Genomic DNA, 17,365 nt, shown 5'->3' on the forward strand with positions numbered 1-17,365 from the left:
CTTGTGCATGTATGAATGAATGAATTAATTAATTAAACCACATAGATTTGAGATTTTTGAGTTTTTTGTGCTAAATAATTTTTTTGTTAGCATATCTAAATGTTCTGAATTAAATATGTTTAATTAATTAGTTAATTATGAATCTAACCACATAAATTTTAGTATACTTTTGAGACATTTTGTGATATTTCTCATTGAAGGACACTCAATGATAAAAAAAAAAAAGTGTGAATGATACTGATGATTATATTGATTAAATCATGAGAAATGTGGGTTAAACACCAGAATGTTAACTGAAAAATAAAAGAGACTGGAGGAAAGTAGAATCAGCGCAATTGACTGTCGTTTCATAAACCACTAAGCCACTTTTATGCAATGATATTAGTGTGCACTTCTGTATAATTCAGCTGTGTTTTAAACGAGTAAACAGGGTCAGTTTGAGTTGTTTAATGAGGCTTGAAGAGTCACTAAACTCTTGCTTCATGAACTCACTCCAAATAAGAGAATCGTCTGACTTTGAGACGTTCTGTGGGGAAAAGGTTTACTACTTTGGTGTGTTGAGGAGGGGAGCTGCACATTGTGTGTGCTTGTGTGTGTGTGTGTGTGTGTGTGCGCGTGTGTGTGTGTGTGTGTGTGCTGAGGAAGGGGTTCAAACAGGGGAGGTGGAGGCCACCAGGGAACGAGACTCTTCTCCTCAACCTCAGCGTTGTGTTTCAGTGTGGACTCTCTCCTCATCTGACGAGGAAAAGCACTGTGATTCCTCTCTCTCTGTCTGACTCTGCTCTAGATCCCGGCGCTCTCTCGGTTTCCTCTTCGTTCTCTCTCAGGTGAGAAACTCCAAGAGCAGATAGAGCAAAATGGAGGCCATTAAGAAGAAGATGCAGATGCTGAAGCTGGATAAGGAGAACGCCATCGACCGGGCAGAGCAGGCCGAGTCTGATAAGAAGGCAGCAGAAGACAAGTGCAAACAGGTGAGAGTTCATCCATGCAGAACACTGATGCTATTTCACTTTCAGATATACTGTGTGTCGGTTTACAGAAATGATATTTTTTCATGATTTTTAAAATCTTTTATTCTAAAAACTCTTAAAATGACTTTTGAACACTTAAAAAAGATTATTTGAGTACATTTTACAACTCTACTTCAAATTTAATTCAACGGTACTTGACATTTCTTTTGAATTATTTGTGAAATTTACCAGCAATTTCTGAGTGATTTTTCTGCAAAATAGTTTTTTTTAATATATATATAATAATAAATTATATGAAAACTATAAATCACGTTAGGTATGTATATATTTATCCAAATACTTTTAGAATTGATCTATCTATCTATCTATCTATCTATCTATCTATCTATCTATCTATCTATCTATCTATCTATCTATCTATCTATCTATCTATCTATCTATCTATCTGTCTGTCTGTCTGTCTGTCTGTCTGTCTGTCTGTCTGTCTGTCTATCTATCTATCTATCTATCTATCTATCTATCTATCTATCTATCTATCTATCTGTCTGTCTGTCTGTCTGTCTATCTATTTATCTATCTATCAATCTATCAATCTATCTATCTATCTATCTATCTATCTATCTATCTATCTATCTATCTATCTATCTATCTATCTATCTATCTATCTATCTATCTATCTATCCATCTATCTATCTATCTATCTATCTATCTATCTATCTATCTATCTATCTATCTATCTATCTATCTATCTATCTATCTATCTGTCTGTCTGTCTGTCTGTCTATCTATTTATCTATTTATCTATCTATCTATCTATCTATCTATCTGTCTGTCTGTCTCTCTGTCTGTCTCTCTGTCTGTCTCTCTGTCTGTTTGTCTGTCTGTCTTGTTGTTGTTGTTTTTACTAAGATTATTATTATTAAAAACAGTGTCAGTGTGCACATATTCCTTCTTCAGGATGCAACACATGAAATTGGTTTATGTCCAGTGAATAAACCTAAAAAAAGGAGAAGAGGCTGAAATATGACACAGTTTTCATTTTTGTTACATTTTGATCATTACATAATTCCAAGACTTCCATTTGTGTTGTTTTAGATTTGTCACATTACTGTTGTTGTAAAATGTGGATTAAATGAATTAATTCTATGTAACATTCTTAAATGAGAACCTCACTCATAAAGTTCCAATGTTTGTATTTATGTATGTATTTATTCATTTCTTTATATTTTATTTTATTTCATTGTTGCAGTGATGCCATTGAAGAACCATGTTGGTTGAAAAGTTGACTTTCTTCTAAGTGTGAGAAACATTCTAATAATCTAAAGAACTTTTTCCCCCTGTGGAACGGAGAGGTTTCATGGATATCAAATGTTTTTCATGAAACCATCAATGTACACCTTTATTTTTAAGAGTGTATCAGCCAAAGAAATATGTAAATGTTTTTTTTTTTTTTTTGCAATATGGCATTTGACTAGTTATGGATGAGGGAAACTGAAGGAGGGAGGATTGATTTCCAGACAGTCAGCCCAGGACTGATCCAGAAGAGTGCCAGCTGTTTCTCTGTGTTTGGAGTTGTTTAGTGCTCTCTGGAGTGCAGCGTCCCACACATCTCTCAACATCCCCAAACATTCCAGAGATAACACTTTCATTGCAGTCAGTGAGCTACTCTTATGGGACATTACATTGATGCTGGGAAGTTTCTGAGTTTGACTATTCCGTGACAAAATCCTTACTACACACATTTAAGACCCTTAAACTTCCATTCAAACCCTTTTCCTTCCACATAAGGTTCTTTATATAATGGAAATTGTTCATTAGATTTTAGGGGGTGTATCTTTTACTTAACTGTTTGTGTTTATTTTATTTACTTTAACGCAAAATTAAAGGTCAAAATTGCATGTGCAACTCTTCTTATTAGAATGAAAATAATAAAAAAAAACACATCAATTACAAGATGATTATAAAATGACATATTAATAAAAAATCGTATAAAATAATTTCAATATTAATATTAAGTAATATAATATTACTCTTATTGATAATAAATAAATAAATGTATAAATTGTTAGCCTGAATGCACTGTAAGTCGCTTTTGATAAAAGCGTCTGCTAAATGCATACATTTAATTTAATTTAATTTAATTTAATTTAATTTAATTTAATTTAATTTTAATTTTAATTTTAATTTTAATTTTAATTTTAATTTTAATTTTAATTTTAATTTTAATTTTAATTTTATATATATTGACTTAATAATTTAAAATCAGCTGTTACATTACTGGTATTAATATCTTGCATAAATTTATTTTAACAACAAACATTTTTTTACAAAATCGATTAACCAAATATGTCAGATTCTTTGTAGATCTAAACTAAATAAAATAAAATATTATTTTATTTTAATATAACAATGATTTTATGATATGATATGATATGATATGATATTATGTATATATATATATATATATATATATATATATATATATATATATATATATATATATATATATATATATATATAAATAATCAGATCTACAACTAAACAAACAAATCTGTTAATTAATCTGTTTTGAAAAAATGTGTTGTTGTATGCTACATATATTTCCAGCTTCAATTAATAATACAATATAATAAATAATGATAGTTGCATAAGACGGTGAGTTGCAGTTTAGTTTCGTCGTGTCGTATGACGCTGCTCACTGGAGACGCTGATGGAATGTAAGTGTTGATGATCAGAAGACTTCCATCTCAGTGCTGCAGACAAACACAGATCAGATGGAATAGATCCTGTCAGTCGGACACAGTCACACGTCTCTGAGGATGCACACATTGATCACAGTTTAATCATGCTGAGCTGTGTGATCATATTTATGGCCTTGTTAGTGCAGATGAACTCTTAGCATGATCTGAAAATACACACAGCTCTCAACACATGAACACACACACACACCGATATATGATATCTATCTATCATCTATCTGTCTGTCGGTCTGCATGTCTGTTTTTCGTTCTGTCTATCTGTTAATCTCATGTTCTGTTATTGTTTTCTTTTTTTTTTAGCTGGAAGACGAGTTGCTTTCTCTGCAGAAGAAACTGAAAGGAACTGAAGATGAGCTGGACAAATATTCAGAAGCTCTCAAAGACGCTCAGGAGAAGCTGGAGCTGTCTGAGAAAAAGGCGACAGACGTGAGTATTCAAGCATTAGCCATTTTTCTTCAATAAGATGTCAGTTTTTGGTTAAACACCATCATCGAAATCAAAAACATATGTGATCGTAATAATGTGGCGTCCCAGTAAATCTTAGCACGTGGTCGGGATGCTGAGGTTCAGACAGATTGTTCTCATTCCTGCAACAAAGATGCTTTAATCATAGTGGAAGAATGTCAGCAGCCCAAAAAAATGGGAAGAAAAAGTTTCCCCACATTCCTTTCCAGCTACCGCTGACAGCCTTAAATAAATGTCTTTCCACTCATTCTATTACCAGACGCCCCACAGACGTCAAACGTCTTCAGCGTGCAATTTTCTAGCAAGGCTTACTTGAACTCATCAGGGTTTTATTCATTTATTTACAAAACAACCTGGGAAGGTTGTTGAATACGGGCTCACATGCAGAGGAAGTGGATATTTAGGGCGAGAGCCACCTCTGAAACCCTAATGCTAATTGCTAATGCTAATTTTTTGAGATAGGAATTTTGGGGTTTTCATGAGCTGTATGCCAAAATCATCAGTATTAAAACAATAAAAGACCTGAAATATTTCAGTTGGTGTGCAATGAATCTAAAATATATGAACGTTTAATTTTTATCATTACATTATGGAAAATATAACAATATACCACAATATGCTAATTTTTTGAGAAGGAACTGTAGGTCTGTGCAGAGCATGAAGTTCCCTTATTTTCTTTCTTTTCACTCACAAACACACACACACACACGCACACACACGTTTATTTTTGTGTAAAGTGTGTTCATCCCATAGGCGTAATGGTTTTTATACTGTACAAACTGTATATTCTATGGCCCTACACCAACCCTACCCCTAACCCTAACCCTCACAGGAAACTTTGTGCATTTTTACTTTCTCAAAAAAACTCATTCTGTATGATTTATAAGCATTTTGAAAAATGGGGACATGGGTTATGTCCTCATAAGTCACCCTCTCCTTGTAATACCTGTGTCATACCCATGTCATTATACAGAGTTGTGTCCTGAAATGTCACAAAAACGTCCCTTAACCATGGTAATATATCACAAAAAAACTGTAACTTTTCCGAAATAGTGTGTAAAGCTAATAGTGTGTTACTACTAATAATTGGACTAAACAAATCTTCTGGCAATTCATGCAGTACATTAGCCTGACTTTATACGATGGTGCATAGCATTTATATAAAATGTGCACTCATGTGTGTTTGGTTTAACACATAGGTTTGGTGCCAATAAGTTGGTAAGCACTACAACAATTGTCTTATTCGCTAATCATGTTATAGTGTAAAGTCTGTACTTTTCTTGGTTTTGATTTGTTTTTGAAAAACAAAGCTACTTTAAAAATCACATTAAGGATCTTTAGTATGACCATCATTTATCTTAAGCATAAATAAATAAATATTTGTGTATATTTAGCAAATATGAAATGCTAATAACTATATAAATTAAACTACAAATGTATTTGCCTATATATTTCTCAAAATGACTATGCAGTCTGCCTTAGAAAGACAGATAAACCATTTCAAAGTAAAATACAAATTTAAAGTGTCTGTCATTTCCACCACATAACGCTATTTAATTAAATGATAATTTCATATGATGGTGGATAAAGTGCTGTAATGTGCATTACGTTTCAGAAAAAAATGACTGGTTTTATTTGATGCCTGTTAACACTATGGTGAATAAATGCATTAAACAAAAAGTTCAAAATAGTCGTTTATTTTCCGTGCACTGATGCTCATTTTTCAACATTAATCACACATGGTCATTCATGAGAAACCCCAGATATGCCCTGAAGTCAGCACATAATAGCAGCAGAAGTCAAACAGGAACACCACCCCCTGATGTCATCTGAAACCCACATCTTCTTCCTGGGACTGGACTTTTTTTTCCCTTTTCTTTTTTTGTGCATTCCTGTCCTTTTTTCCAGAATTCCGCATTCTGCGGCTCCGCGAATCAGAGACGCGCGCGCAAATTTGCGACAGTTTTGAGACGCACCGAAGTTGCTCTAAATCTGCGCTCTTGATTTATTAAGAAACTCGCTTGTCCAGACGGATTTAGTCTCTGGATCGCTCAGGTCTGGGGATGTCTGTGAAGTCTTTAGACGAAGTGAAGAGGAAGATCCAGAGTCTGCAGCAGCAGTCGGATGATGCGCAGGACAGAGCGCAGTTTCTGCAGACGCAGCTGGAGAGTGAACGAGATCTGCGGGAGAGAGTTAGTGAGGAAACCTTCTTACCTTCCATCCTCTTTCTTTCTGTGCTGCCTCTGTCTGATGACTTTCGCTCTTTTCCGTGCACGCTGAGCAGAAATAGTGGAGACGGGGCTAGTTGTCACACTGTCTTGAATGTTTAGTTTCTCATTGTATTGTAGCTACCGGGGCATGTTGTCACGCGTCATGTGCATCGCACAAAAAAAAAAAAAATTCGACAGTATTTAAAATCTAAAATCTATTTTTTGTGACTTTTATCATAAAAGCAATTTTTTTATTATAATTGTAATTTTACTAAAAGTCTCGTCCATAGATTTTTAAACAGTAGTTAAAATCTGAGATTTTATTTTTTTATTTTTTTTGGGTGAATCTAATCCCAAAGCAACCCCCCACCCCCTTTTTAACTAAAATATTAGTTCCACATTTTATCATAATAGCAAAAATTCGAATAGGTGAGATCGGGGCTAGTTCTCACATTGAATATTGAATAGTGAATATTATTCAGATTGCATGTAATTTGGTGCCATAGCGGGACATGTTGTCACACTACTATAGTGCAATTTTGCCTTCTGACAGTTTATTATTTATACCCAAAACTCAAATAATAAACACAGAACAAAATGTAACACACATAAATGTCAGAGCATTGTTTCGCTAACAATTATTGTGATGAATAAATTGTAGGCCTATGACATTTAAAATGTGACGACTTGCCCCAAACAGACATTTTTTTTTTTTAACACATTTTATGGTTTAAATCAGTGCTTTAAGTGGGCAGGTAAGCACTGGTACTCAGTACCGCCACTTCCTAATATAGCTCTTGAGGGTACCACATCCTCTCCTTGCGCCCAGAACGTGCTTTTAAGGTACATTGGTACATTCATTTGGACTTGTGCTTTAATAGAGGTTTTAATCCTTTGCCGGTGCTGCTGCTTTTCAGAGCGCCCTTCACAATGCAAGCTTCCTAATTCTTCCTAGCTCCGAGTATGGAGTGTGAATCATTTGAACCAGTTAGGGAGTTCGGAGTGGGATCCCGGATCATTTGAATCAGTTCGAGAAATCAGAGCGGGTTCGCGAATCATTTGAGTCAGGTCAGGAGTTTGGAGCGGGTTTGCGAATCATTTGAGTCAGTTTGGGGATCGCGATTCATTTGAGTCAGTTTCGGAGTTCGGAGCGGGATCGCGAATCGTTTGAGTCAGTTAGGGAGTTCGGAGCGGGTTCGCGAATCGTTTGAGTCAGTTTGGGGATCGCGATTCATTTGAGTCAGTTTCGGAGTTCGGAGCGGGATCGCGAATCATTTGAGTCAGTTTCGGAGTTCGGAGCGGGTGCGCGAATCGTTTGAGTCAGTTTGGGGATCGCGATTCATTTGAGTCAGTTTCGGAGTTCGGAGCGGGATCCCGATTCATTTGAGTCAGTTTCGGAGTTCGGAGCGGGTGCGCGAATCATTTGAGCCAGTTTGGGGATCGCAAATCATTTGAATCAGTTCTGGAGTTCGGAGCGGGTTCACGAATCTTTGAGTCAGTTTAGGGATTGCAAATCATTTTAATCAGTTCGGGAGTTCGGAGTGGCATCGCGGATCATTTGAATCAGTTCGAGAGTTCGTAGCGGGTTCGCGAATCATTTGGGTCAGTTCGGGAGTTCAAAGCGGGTTCGCGAATCATTTGAGTCAGTTTGGGGAACGCAAATCATTTGAATCAGTTCGGGAGTTCGTAGCGGGTTCGCGAATCATTTGAGTCAGTCCGGGAGTTCAAAGCGGGTTCGCGACTCATTTGAGTCAGTTTGGGGATCGCGAATCATTTGAGTCAGTTCGGGAGTTCTGAGCTGGTTCGCGAATAATTTGAGTCAGATTGGAAGTTTGAATGCCGTAATGCAGTAGCTCTTTCTAAGGGTATTTTTTCAAAATCCTTTTGCACATTTTATTTATGTTCAGTAGTTCTTTCTAGCTCAAGCAAATCCACAAACTAATAAAATGATTTATTATTAAGGTCGCCTGTTGACTGCTGTATATAAAAGCCCTTCAATATAGTTGTTGTTATCTATCAAGAAAAAACAAAACAGGTTATAAGGTTTATCCTGTTCTTTTTGGCTATAATAGAGTACCGGCACCTCTTTTGGGCCACTCAAAGCACTGGTTTAAATTAAAAGATACCTCGAATGAAGGTTAAGAAACCACTGCTAGAGAAAACAAGCATTTGTTAATCAAGACAAAATGTCACTTGTGTTTTATATTTTGTAATACCCTCATTTGCATTTCTTTCTGCTGGCCACAACAAGGGTTTAGTTTTTTGTTTTTAATGAATGGTTTTGTTTCATAATTGCTTCACTGTTTACATTTTGCTGAAAAAGATATGTTATATCCAAATAATAAGACAACTTACCCCATAGTGTGACAATAGTGTAATTATATATATAGTTTACATATATTTTATATATACTGTAACATTATACATATATTTTATATATAAATATATATTTATATCATGTATAAAGATGTATAATATTTTGTTTGGTTTTTTTAAAGAGGTAAAACTGACGACTAAAATAGCAGCCCCTTTCCTGGAAACCGCTGTCACAGGGACATGACGTTCTTCATATTCTCACTTCCTGTCTTATTTGTTACAGTCTGCCTTCACACAACATGTGCCTCTTACAGAAAACATGACCCAGATGGCCTTTCTTCCATATAGCTTTGGAAAGCAGATCCAAAACATCAGCAGATGCAATGGTCTGAAATGACTGTCCTGATTCAGACTCAAAGCTCAGCTTGTGCTCTGGTTCCTCATCTGAGATACATTTATGTTCTCTAGTAAAGAATCAGAAGTTATTTAACTGAACGGCTTCAAATATCCTTCATCCTGTAAGTGTCTGCGGATTCAAAGTATGATCCTGATATTTGTGCATTGCAGACAAAGAAGCTGTTTTACAGGCAGATTTGCCACTTTTAAAGACTCATAATTGTATGATAATCAGATGCGTGTTTGAGCACCATATAAGGCGTGAGCCCACTGTGTTCTGTGTGGGCGTGGCCCGGGAAGTGGGCGTGGTCAAAAACTCTCATTCAAAGGAGTGAAACTGAAAGAATCAGCTTCACATGTGCTTAGATTTCTCTTTGTGTGTTAAAACGACTGATTTCTCAGAGTTTGAACAGTTATTATACCCAAAAATTTAAGTTTTGTCATGACCTACTTCCTTGCTAGTATCATTGAGATTATAGGTTTTTAGTATTTTGAATTTGTTTTTATTTTAATCTTAGTGTAAGTTTTCGTAACTGTTTTTTGTTTGGTATAATTCTTCTTTTAATTTTTTATCAGTTTTAGTTATTTTGGTACAAGTTTAACTTAATAACAACTAGCTGAATTAAAATAGGTTTAAGTTGAGCACTGATATACTGCGGTTGCACACTTATATTGTCTGTTTTCACCTTTATTATAGTTAAAATTTTGTTGTGTTTTGTCGTTTTTATTTTGATTTTTTTATATGTTTTATAGGTTTAATTAGTTTTATTTCAGTTTTAAATATTTTAGTTCTTTAAATAACTTGAACTTGCATAATAGAAATCAAACTCTCTCTCTCTCTATAAATATATATATATATATATATATATATATATATAGAAAAAAGATCAGTATAATTTTTTAAATAATGGACATTAAAATTCAAATAAAAACAATGGAGTCAAACCTACAAGGATCCACCAAGATCTTACTGGAAAAGCTCAAATTTCTTCATGTTTCTTATGTTAAATTTCTTATTTGTTATTTTTGGATCTTTTACTTCTGCCTCGTTCCTTCAGAGTATACTAGCTGGGGTCTTTAAGTGCTGTTTCTCTGTGTGTTGCAGGCTGAAGGAGACGTGGCCGCTCTGAACCGCAGGATCCAGCTGGTGGAGGAGGAACTGGACCGAGCTCAGGAGAGACTGGCCACCGCGCTCCAGAAACTAGAAGAGGCCGAGAAAGCAGCGGATGAGAGCGAGAGGTACAAACACACACAGTAGAGTTATTATTCAAATAAAACTAAAACCATGAAACCAAATTGACTTAATGGACTGTTAAATGAAATAAGATATACAAATGTAAACTTTTATTTCAGCTAGTTTCCAAGGAAACATTTCTCATTTCATGTAGTTTAACTTTATGTACTTAAATAACTAAAATGAAAACTGAAATAAAAGCTTCAGATATAAAAACACAAACAAAAAAAATGATCAAAATGTTTTTAAAAAGTGAATAAAATGCAAACATAAAATTTTAATCTATATTTGAACTATAAAAACTATATAATATTTGACTAATCCACTAATTATACTTCCTTCACAGGTTCTTGTTATCATAATGTTCAGTTAATAACAACATTTAAAAGTCAAGTAAAAATCTAAATATCACGTTTTCATTGCCATTATATATACATTTTAATTCGCTTTATTTTAGTACAGATGTAAAAAAAAAAAATAATGTTTACCTTAATTGTTACATTGTTACTTGAGATAAAATAAATGTAAAACAAAATTAAAATTATATATATATATATATATATATATATATATATATATATATATATATATATATATATATATATATATATATATATATATATATATATATATATATATATAAAATTCAGTTCAGTTAATATATATATATATATATATATATATATATTAACTTTTATTTTATTTCAGCTAATGGTCGAGGCAACATTTCTCATTTTCATTCATTATTTCTCATTTTCATTATTAGACATATTTAAAAAATAAGAAAATGAAATAATGAAAATGACAAAAACACAATAAAAATGACTAAATATTCAATTGTGTTTTGTAGAGGTATAAAGGTGATTGAGAATCGTGCAATGAAAGATGAGGAGAAAATGGAAATTCAGGAGATAGAGCTCAAAGAAGCCAAACAGATCGCTGAAGAGGCCGACCGCAAATATGACGAGGTCAGACACACACTCTTTTAATACGGTGTACTCTGTGGTTTGAGTCCGGAGCAGATCTGTGGATATCGTCTGTGTGTTTGCAGGTCGCTCGGAAGCTGGTGATCCTGGAGACTGAACTAGAAAGAGCAGAAGAGAGAGCAGAGATTGCAGAACTGTTAGTACACTTCTTTAACTGACCCACAGGCAGATTTAGTTACCCATAACACAACATGCTGACCTACGCTGAACAAAAAAAAAAGAAAAATTAATGTGTAGGATTTGCTTTGAAACTATTTTTTTAAGGAAGCCTGCTTCAGCTTCTAAACTTTGTAATCTATGTTTTTACAGTAAAGGTGGAGATTTGGAGGAAGAATTGAAAAACGTAACCAACAATCTCAAGTCCTTAGAAGCTCAGTCAGATAAAGTGAGTCAGCTGAGCGATGACCCATAATTCCACGGGGCAGAATTAATTTTGGTGTTAACTAAGCTGTCTGTTCAAATGAATGTGATGATGCATACAAGGGATGATTTGCAAATGAATGATTTGCACAGAACCTGGTTCTCCTAGTGTTTCATGAATCAGGCTCATTGTATTGAACATGAATGAACTAGATTGCAGGGATCTGGGAAATATTATAAAATATAGTGACTTTACAAGGTTCATTTCAGTATGGTTCGAAAAAGTTGATTCACTTGAGTCATTTACCAACAGTGTTACATGAAGCTTCGGCACTTTAGTAGGAAAACAAATGTTTGCTAAATATTGTTGTTATTAATTACTATATTTACTTCAAATGCACACTTTAAAAAGTGCTGGGTTAAACACAAACCAGCGCTGGATAAAATATGGACAAACCTATGTTTAGAGTGCAATTATATAATTTAAGGTGTTTTTATAAAACATGGAGGATTATAAAATATACCACATATTTCCTGCTTTAACATCTTTGACGAACAACTTTTTCAAAAGCATAGTTTGACTGTATTATTATTATAATTTAACTAAATACAACTAACCATATGCACAGAAGTACCAAACAGTTCTATTTAGTGATAAACTTGCCCTAATGCACTGAATAAATGGTTATATATATATATATATATATATATATATATATATATATATATATATATATATATATATATATATATATATATATGTGTGTGTGTGTGTGTGTGTGTGTGTGTGTGTGTGTGTGTGTGTGTGTGTGTGTGTGTGTGTCGAAGTCGAAGTGAGAATAAAATGCATCTAATGTTTTTCTAATTCTATGCAAATTCATCCACCTCTGGCTAATAAAACAATATATTAGTATTTATTCAGCTGGTAAATCGCTGTTTATTCGTAAACAAAATTATAAATTTTCTATTCAGTTCTATTATTTTTTTATTTTTGGGTCAGTGCTTTTCGTTATAATTTCAATGCATATGAATATTTTTAACATTTTAATTAATTCTGGTACCATGTTGCCACTTGATGTCCAGTGTTAAATCTGAGACCTGAAGAAAAACCGGCTGAGAACCAGAGATCTTAATAACATTAGCATGTTCTCTGTCCGTAGTATTCGGAGAAGGAGGACAAGTACGAAGAGGAGATCAAAGTTCTCACTGATAGACTGAAAGAGGTGAGCGAGTTTAACCTAAAGCAGCTGTTCATTCGAATAGTTCTGCATGCTACTCTTTCTTTTGAGATGCATGACATTCAGGCCGTTCTCTGAGCTTTTTAAATCCTTTTTTGTCTCTGCTTTTTCCTCCGTAGGTTGAGACTCGTGCTGAGTTTGCAGAAAGGTCGGTGGCCAAACTGGAAAAGACTATCGATGACCTCGAGGGTAAGCTGTGACATTAACCTCTGTCTCTTTGTTCCTGTAGCTCAAGTGGTAGAGCATTACATTAACAAGCGCAAGGTTGTGGGTTCGAATCCCAGGGAACACATGTTAGGAGAAAAATTGTTAGCCTGAATGCACTATAAGTTGCTTTGGATAAAAGTGTCTGCTAAATGCATAAATGTAAATGTCTCTTATGACCGTGTGCAGCGACTTTATTTCTCTTTTCACTGTACTAAAAGAACTGAGCTAACTGTGTTAGGATCTTCAGCCTGTTCAACTCGTCTTTTTTGCAAACACCTTGAGAATATTAATTGAAGACGAATCAAACTTGTTTCATAATTGATGAACTTTGCAACATTGACACTGTTATTAAACTAAATTGAAAGAACACTGAACTAAATTTAGCTGAATAATGGGACTATTATCTTCTGTAGAGCTCTTTATAGCTGAAATTAAATTTAATTATGATTAATACTAAATAAAATGTAATAAAATAAATAAATGTATATGTGTATAATTTATTAAAAATTAAAAATATTTATAAATAAGTTAATAAATAATAAATAGTTACAATTCAAAAATATGAAAACTGTTATATATAAGGAGTATTATTTTTTGTAGAGCTGCTTTACAAATGAAATTATAATTTTTTTGTAATTGATTGATATTAAATTACATTTAATAAATGACTTATATATTTATATTTATTATAATGAATAAATAATTATAAAATGAATAAAACTTTTATTTAAACATTGTTAAATTCCTGTTTATTAAGAACTGTTATTTTTTGTAGAGCTGCTTTACAATTTGTTCAATAATTGATTAGTATGAAATTAAAATGTAACAAATCATTTATGTATGTATATTTATTATAATTAATAAATAAAGATTTTTTTTTACATTTTAATAACATTGTTACATTCCTGTTCATTAAGATCTATGAACGTCTGTAGAACAAATGATTAATATTAAATAAAATGTAATAAATTATTTATGTGTTTGTATAAGTTATTTATTATAAATATTAAATCGTTTCCACATTAATAAAACATTAACATTGTGATATTTCTGTTTATTAATTATTATTATGTTCTGTGGAGCTGCTTTAGAATTTTTCTGCAGAGCTGAAATTGATTTAATGAAACATTAACACTGTTATATTCCTGTTTATTTAGAACTGTTATCTGTAGAAATTGAATTTGTTTCATAATTGATTCATATTAAATAAATGTAATACTACTGCACGTATAAATGCACAAAAAATCTACAAATCGAAGTGTTTAGGATTAGACTTTGATTTTTTCATTCCCTCCTTTTCTCTTTCTTTCTTTCTTTTATTTGTGAGCTGCTTACCTAAAGCATTTTTAGGCATTATCGGTCTGTCTTGTTCACTTTGACCTGTTAAACTTACTGTTTCCTTTTGTTTTCTGTCTATCATTTCCTGTTCCTCTCTCCTTTCTCCATCCTTGGCCGAAACACCTGTCCTTTCTGCTCTTGACCTTTGACCTCCAGATGAAGTCTACGCTCAGAAGCTGAAATACAAGGCCATTAGTGAGGAGCTGGATCTCGCCCTCAATGATATGACCTCCTTATAGATGCTTTAGTGCTTGAGCGTAACATTATGAGAGCTAACTGTGATTGACAGCTCTCTCGTTCAATCAAGCGCTGCTAATCTGCATAAACTATCCTGATTGGCTGTACCACTGTCTCTCTTTCTCTGCTCACCCTTTCGTCCTCAATGGATTATGCACTCTCTTAAAGTTTGGTAATTCCTCTAAAATGTAATAAAGTTTTTTTCTTTTTTGAACACTCCTACTCGTTTCAGTTTCTTGCTTTTAGAAATAATACTTATTTCCTGCCTCCATATTTCCTTTGTCGCCCTTTTCATTGAAACATAATATAATAAATAAACAACTTGTTCTTATTAGACATGTGATAATTATTTCATATTTAAAGGGTTAAAGATCCTCTTTTGTAGCACTGCTGAATATAACGCTTTCATTAGCATGTATGTATTTATGCATTTTATTCAAAGAAAGCGACTTACAAAAATGGACCATAAGAAATTAGTCACAAAGCCAACACTCATAGAAAATACAATAATACAACTTATGTGTGTGTAATTTATTTAGTCTAAAATATTTAAAATATACAAATATTTAAATATTCAAATGTATGAAAATATATGAGTAGTTTGAGAGCACAGGGAAACAATTTGTAAAAAAAAAAAAAATAAAATAAAAAATAAAATAAAAAACATTAGATTTATGCATTTTAACCAAGGACGCTTGCAAAAGTGGAACAATTATTATTATTAATTATTATTTCTAATATATATATATATTACCCCAAAATATAATAATATATGCAAAGAATTTACAAGTAGTTTAAAAAGCACATGGCAACAATTTAAAAAAAAAAAAGTTTAAAATAAAATAAATTAATTTGAGAATTTATTGTGGTTTTTTTTTTTTTTTTTTTTTTTTACTAGAGTATTTATGTTTTAGTATTCCTAAATCATTTTTACTGAAATATCTGTTTTTATAATGCACTAAACTGTAAGCTGTTGACGTGTGAAACACAATTTTATTTCTATGCAACATATATAAATGACAAATAAAGCATCAATCAATCAATCAATCACTCTTGTGGCTTCTACATAAACATATATTATGATTAAAATCTCATATAAGAATCTCAGAGCTTATTGCATTTCTTTCTTTAAAAAGGTTTCTGCGTTATCAGTAAAAATCGGTTTCTCTGTGGAGGCTAAATGAATTGGATTTTACTTCAATAAGCCAGCTGAGGTTTAAGGGACAGGCTTGTTAGGACCATCAACACTTGAGAGAATCATGTTTAGAAAAATGGCACAGATCATCTATTGTGTCTCTTTTTAAATCATGGTGCTGGTTTCTTTCAGAGGATGTGGCTGAGGCCAAACAGCAGAACCTGGAGATGCATCAAGTCCTGGATCAAACGCTTCAGGAGCTCAACAGCTTGTGAGCAAACCAGAAAAAATCCATGAAGAACATTCCAGAATTTATCATCCATTCCAGCAGCTTTATGTTTAGCTTTTTATGTTTTTTGAGTTTATATGTTGTAAGTTTTGTTATTTCCATCCATTCATTTTGGTTTATTATTTTCTGATGATCTCCTATTAATCCATTAAGTAATAAATAATGTCTAGTTGTTGCAATTTGTCCCATTTATAAGAGTGCTGCAGGTTAAATACACACTTCTGAAACGATATGTGGTATAAAACCAAAATATGCCTTTAATAGTGTTTTATGTTTTTAGACTTTAAAATTATGGCACATTATTGTATGTAAGAATGTTTCCCTTTTACAGTTTTTTTTATTTTCTTTCAATCTGTCTACTGTGTAAGGGTAGGACTGTTTTAATTATTCCTTTTGGATTAACATAAAGGCAGAAAGTATACTTAAAACAGTGGAAACGCAACAACAAAGAGCAATAAGTACATCACATTTAAGGATTGATGTTAGGAAAATGTAAGGGAATGTACCAAAAAAAAAAAAAAAAAACGTTGTAAAGGTTTTGGATTATAGATATTTCTCTGATTTTGGCATAAAGACATCTTTATTAGTTTGTCATTAATGGGACCATTTTGTGCCCTTGTTCCTGCAAGGGATATTTTCACTGTGGTTTGATTTTTATTTTATTTTTATGCCTATTAAGCTAAATAAATGTTTACTTATTTGCACGCCACACCAATACATGAGATAATTATTATTATTGTTTTAATTACATTTGTCTGTTGGGAGATATATCAGCGAAAAATACAATATTATATTTAATTATATAAAATATATATTTATATCTTATCCTATTTTAGGATGAAACATTTTTTGTTGTTGTTGTTTTTTTCCTCCTTTTTTGTGGAATTTTTACATTATTTTCATGATAATCCCACCTCAAGTTCTCTGTATTGAAATGCAATATTATTATTATTTTTTGTATGTATATTTACAATTGCTAATCCACAGGCCTGAAGCCAAGTCTTATGAAGGAATATGACTAGCCACACGCGTTAATTACTAATAACCTTGAGGCACAGACTTACATAAGTAACTGCTGTCAAGTTATGAAGTTTTGTATTAGTTCAGGAAGCATATTTTCCGAATCTTACTATGGCGAAGAGTCCGCTTATGAATATTAATGAGGTACTATGACGTTCGACGTGGCTGTCACGATCGCTGGCGAACGAACGAATCCTACTATGA

At 32.9% G+C, this 17,365-nt stretch overlaps 1 protein-coding gene across 5 annotated transcripts; it reads left to right on the forward strand.

The window, feature by feature from the left end:
- The first annotated feature begins 620 nt into the window (after positions 1–620).
- Positions 621–16,850, forward strand: LOC113111309 (tropomyosin alpha-1 chain). Of its 5 annotated transcripts, none has more exons than XM_026275954.1 (9): positions 621–971; positions 4,031–4,156; positions 10,223–10,356; positions 11,202–11,319; positions 11,403–11,473; positions 11,647–11,722; positions 12,858–12,920; positions 13,055–13,124; positions 14,637–14,858. In XM_026275954.1, the coding sequence occupies exons 1-9, from the start codon at positions 858–860 to the stop codon at positions 14,717–14,719; spliced, it is 855 nt and encodes a 284-aa protein (XP_026131739.1). In that variant the 5' UTR covers positions 621–857; the 3' UTR covers positions 14,720–14,858. The 5 variants fall into 5 exon arrangements, with proteins under 5 accessions (XP_026131739.1, XP_026131721.1, XP_026131743.1 ...); XM_026275936.1 differs by lacking the exon at positions 14,637–14,858 and adding an exon at positions 16,045–16,850 and having other exon boundaries at positions 627–971; XM_026275958.1 differs by lacking the exons at positions 621–971; positions 4,031–4,156 and adding an exon at positions 6,072–6,387 and having other exon boundaries at positions 14,637–14,856.
- Positions 16,851–17,365: the final 515 nt, after the last annotated feature.

This window comes from Carassius auratus, chromosome 2 (genome assembly GCF_003368295.1).
Source record: "Carassius auratus strain Wakin chromosome 2, ASM336829v1, whole genome shotgun sequence".
Classification (NCBI taxonomy): domain Eukaryota; kingdom Metazoa; phylum Chordata; class Actinopteri; order Cypriniformes; family Cyprinidae; genus Carassius; species Carassius auratus.